Source organism: Oratosquilla oratoria, chromosome 7, assembly GCF_046742065.1.
Source record: "Oratosquilla oratoria isolate Oo_2021 chromosome 7, ASM4674206v1, whole genome shotgun sequence".
NCBI lineage: Eukaryota > Metazoa > Arthropoda > Malacostraca > Stomatopoda > Squillidae > Oratosquilla > Oratosquilla oratoria.
The window spans coordinates 67,361,450-67,366,449 of record NC_134783.1 but is presented as its reverse complement, the minus strand read 5'-3'; the positions used below and the strand labels follow the sequence as shown (position 1 = coordinate 67,366,449).

The 5,000-nt window shown below is 42.3% G+C and overlaps 1 protein-coding gene across 1 annotated transcript in view; it reads right to left on the bottom strand.

Moving 5' to 3' along the window:
• LOC143026839 (uncharacterized) overlaps positions 1 to 5,000 on the bottom strand; it is a 17,018-nt gene that overhangs the window by 1,397 nt on the left and 10,621 nt on the right. Inside the window, exon 4 of the mRNA XM_076187618.1 lies at positions 1 to 864. This exon is cut by the window's left edge and continues 542 nt beyond it. Coding sequence (XP_076043733.1) covers positions 1 to 864 — 864 coding nt within the window. The remainder of the gene's footprint in view (positions 865 to 5,000) is intronic.

Below are 5,000 nucleotides of genomic sequence, written 5' to 3'. Positions count from 1 at the left end.
TGAAGCCGCACTGAGATTCTGGTAAGACCTCCTCAGCTAGCTTTAGGAGTCTGTCGAGGAGGACGCGGGCAAAGATTTTCCCGACGATGCTAAGGAGGGAAATGCCGCGGTAATTGCCGCAGCTCATACGGTCCCCTTTTTTGAAAATGGTGACAATGTTGGCATTCTTGAGGTCCCCTGGGACGGTTTCAGACTCCCAGATCCGTAGAAGCAGGTTCATCAGACGAGTCTTTACTTCCTGCCCGCCGTGGGTGAGAAGCTCGACCGGAATATTATCGGGCCCGGGGGTCTTGCCGGGCTTCATGAGCTTGATTGCTCTAGTGAGGTCCTGAAAGGTGGGAGGTTCGGACATCCACTCCTGGATAGGGTGTTGGGCGGTCCTGCGGAGTAGGTCTTCTGGGGTGGTAGGGTGGTCGTTCAGGAGGCCCTCGAAGTGAGTTTTCCATCTACGGAGGATATCTTGGGGATCATTCAGGACAGTAATGCCATCTTCATCCATTAGCCGGCTTATAGATGACTTGGTAGGGCCGAAAATCTCCTTTGTTGCAGCATAGAAGTGGTACATGTCCTTTTGATCAAAGAAGTTCTGTATTTCGCTAGCTTTTTCTTGCCACCAAGTGTTCTGTATTTCGCGGAGCCTTTTTTGACAGGTCTTGGTGGCCTCGCGGTGCTTCCTTTTATTTTCCTGAGAGGGATGGTTATCTTGGGCCAGACGTGTTTTTCTTTTCTCGTTGATGAGCTGAGAGATGGCGGCATCGTTTTCCGAGAACCAATCTTGGCTTTTTCTTTTGGTGAAGCCGAGGGTTTCCTCAGCCGCATTCGTCACGGCATCACGAAGGGTGGTCCAGTGCTCCTCGGTAGTATCTGGCTGAGGAAGACTTACGTAGATTACACCGCCGCCATGATGATGATGATGATGATGATGATGATGATGATGATGATGATGATGATGATGATGATGATGATGATGATGATGATGATGATGATGATGATGATGATGATGATGATGATGATGATGATGATGATAATAATAATAATAATAATAATAATAATAATAATAATAAAAATAATGATAATTATAATAGTAATAATGATGATGATGATGATGATGATGATGATGATGATGATGATGATGATGATGATGATGATGATGATGATGATGATGATGATGATGATGATGATGATGATGATGATGATGATGATGATGATGATGATGATAATAATAATAATAATAATAATAATAATAATAATAATAATAATAATAATAATAATAATAATAATAATAATAATAATAATAATAATAATAATAATAATAATAATAATAATAATAATAATAATAATAATAATAATAATAATAATAATAATAATAATAATAATAATACATATACCATACATATACCAAGGCTTTTTCCCCCTTACAAGGGAGGTAGCCAAAAAGGGAAAGGCATAAAAACACTCCCACCCATTTCATCCCTACATACACTCCACACCCCTCCCACCCTCCCTCTCATCTGAGCACCTCCTGGATGACGGGTCATCCCTGCACCCTGCCCACCGCCCTGGGTCAGAAGCAGTGTCGCAAGACACAGCACATCCACAGCAAGGCCGCTTCATTTAATCGGCGACCCCCCCTCTCCGTCCCCCCTTGCATATAAGGAGAGGACGGGGAGAAAATCCCTTCGGGCTGCGTCAAAATTTACTCACACATACTACCCCACCCCCCACCCCCCTGCCCATTCCTCCTCATGCAATCACAACATCATCCATATACAACCATTCTCCACTCACCTCTGTCTTCCGTCCTCTCCCTTCCTTCCTCAACAGACATTCCCCTCTTCCCCAAAGCCCCCTTCACCCCATCCATCCACCTCATCCTAGGACGTCCCCTCATGTTCACTCCCTCCACATCTGCCTTCCATACCTCTTTTACTAGTCTTTCTTCACTCATTCTTTCCATGTGTCCAAACCATCCTAATATTCTTTCATCAACCCTATCTCCCAAATCCTTTTTCACCCCTGTTCTCCTCCTCACCTCCTCATTTCTCACTCTATCCAGCCTAGTAACCCCCACCATACTTCTCAGACACCTCATCTCAAACACATTCAAACTCCTTCTCTCTTCTTCTCTTATGTTCCACGTTTCTGCCCCATACAGTGCTGTTGGCACAATCACTCCTTCATACAGTCTCCTCTTCGCATCCATTCCCAAATGTCTATTCCTCATTACACTCTTTAATCCACCAAGGCATTTACTCGCTTCTCTCAATCTACATTCTACCTCCACCTTTACTCCACCTTTTCCTGCTACACTTGCACCCAAGTATCTAAAACTATCCACTTCCTCCAGTCGCTCTCCCTTAATGTTCACTTCCAGTCTACTGCCACCTTCACCCCTTGTACATCTCATCACCTTACTTTTACCTACATTTATCTTTAGCTTTCTTCTATCACATACTCTCCCAAACTCTGCCACCAACTTCCTCAATCCCTCCTCTGACCCTGCCACAAGCGCAGTGTCGTCCGCAAACAACAGCTGGCTCACCTCCCACTTTTCTCCATTTTCTTTAACCATCTCCAATCCCTGACCCACTACCCTAGCATTCACCTCTCGCACCACCCCATCCATGTATAAGTTGAACAGCCAGGGCGACATAACGCATCCTTGACGAAGTCCCACCTTTACTTCAAACCACTCACTCTCTCCATTTCTAATCCTGACACAAGCTCTACTACTCTCATAAAAACTCTTGACAGCTCCTAGAAGCTTTCCTCCTATCCCATAAATCTGCATAACCTCCCACAGTGCCTTTCTGTCTACCCTATCATAAGCCTTTTCCAGATCCATAAAAGCCCAAAAAACATCCTTCCCCTTTCCTATAGCTTTCTCACATATCTGTCTTACCACAAAGATCTGATCCACACAACCTCTACCTGTCCTAAATCCACACTGTTCCTCACCAATTACTCCTTCTGTTCCTCTCCTAATCCTCTCAATTAAGATCCTCCCATAAGCCTTCCCTACTACACTTAACAGGCTAATCCCTCTGAAACTACTACATTCACACTTGTCCCCTTTTCCCTTGTAAAGAGGAACTATACAGGCACTTCTCCAGTCCTCCGGTACTCTACCCTCTCTCCAGCAAACATTAAATAACCTCACCAACCAGTCCACCATCACTGCACCTCCCTTTTTCAGACATTCTGCATGGCATCCATCCAGACCAGGTGCCTTACCTGCTTTCATCATCTTTACAACTGCCTTCACCTCATCCTTCCTTATTTCTCCTCCATTCTCCTCACTCATCACTCTCATTTTCTTCGCATTTCCCACTGCAGCTATCTTTCCTTCCCTATCCTCCTTCACATTTAGCAACTCCCTAAAATATTCTGCCCATCTTCCCCTTACTGCCATCTCTTCCATTATCATCTCTCCATCTGTACCTTTTACCTTTTCTTCTCTACTTGATTCGCCTCCTCTTCCTCTCTTTATTTCTTTCCAAAACATCTTTTTATTACTTTCAAAATTTTCTGTCATACTCTTACCCCATTTCACATCTGCTCTCCTCTTTGCCTCCTTTACCTTTTGCTTTACTTCTCTTTTCTTTTCTTTGTACATCTCATATGACTCCCCCGTCCTCTTTTGTAACCAATCTGTGAATGCTCGCTTCTTCTCTTCTACAACCTTCTTTGTTTCCTCATCCCACCATTCACTACCCTTTCTTCTATTTCCCCCTGTCCTTCTTGTTCCACACACCATCCTTGCACACTTTCAGACTCCCTCCTTGAACCATCCCCATTCCTCCTCCACACCCATCTCTGCTCCATCCTTTACTCCCTCCCACTCCTCCTTCAGCTTCTTTTCGTACTCCTTCTCCTTTTCCTTTTCATTCAAGGAGTTCACTCTAACAACCTCCCTACCTTTTGTCCCTTTCCTCCTTCTCCATCTATCCTCCACTCTCAGCTTACCTTCCACCAAAAAATGATCTGATATTCCCCCACCCTCTCCCCTTAGCACATGTACATCCTTAACTCTTCCTATCATAATCCTATTTACCACTACATAATCCATTAGCGCTCTATCTACCACCCTTCCCTCCACCACCCTCTCCCATGTGTACTTATGCTTAACTTTCTTCCGAAACACTGTATTTGCTATCATCAACTCTCTTTCTAGACACATTTCCACCATCAACTCTCCACTACGATTCTTTCCTGGAACTCCACATTTCCCAACCACTCCATCGATTGGACCGTTTCCTACCCTAGCAATAATGATAATAATAACAATAATGATAATAACAATAATAATAATAATAATAATAATAATAATAGTAATAATAATAATAATAATAATAATAATAATAATAATAATAATGATAATAATAACAACAACAACAACAACAATATTTAAAGAATAGTAATAATGAAAATATGATTAAATGATATTGATGATGATGATGATGATGATGATGATGATGATGATGATGATGATGATGATGATGATGATGATGATGATGATGATGATGATGATGATGATGATGATGTTGATGGTGATGATGATGATGATGATGATGATGATGATGATGATGATGATGATGATGATGATGATGATGATGATGATGATGATGATGATGATGATGATGATGATGATGATGATGATGATGATGATGATGATGATGATAAATGTGATTATGTCACTTTGTTGAAGGTGTTATCATGTCAGTCATGTTTAACAAGATCGTTTCAACAGAATCAAACTTTTGAGAAGCAATACGGGAACGAAGGGGTCAAGCAAGTTAATATTAACCAATTCAGTCCTAGAATTTCTCTTCTTAGCTGAACCAAGTTGCCTGGCATCAGACAAGAGGAAGTGGTTCATCAAATGGCCAAGGAATAGTCACGGTTCTTCCTTATTCGGCAGAAATTTTCTTCAATCGAACAAAGTCTCCTGATGATTAGCCTTGTCTAGCGGCTACTAAACTAAGTCCGTGCCTAGAAGG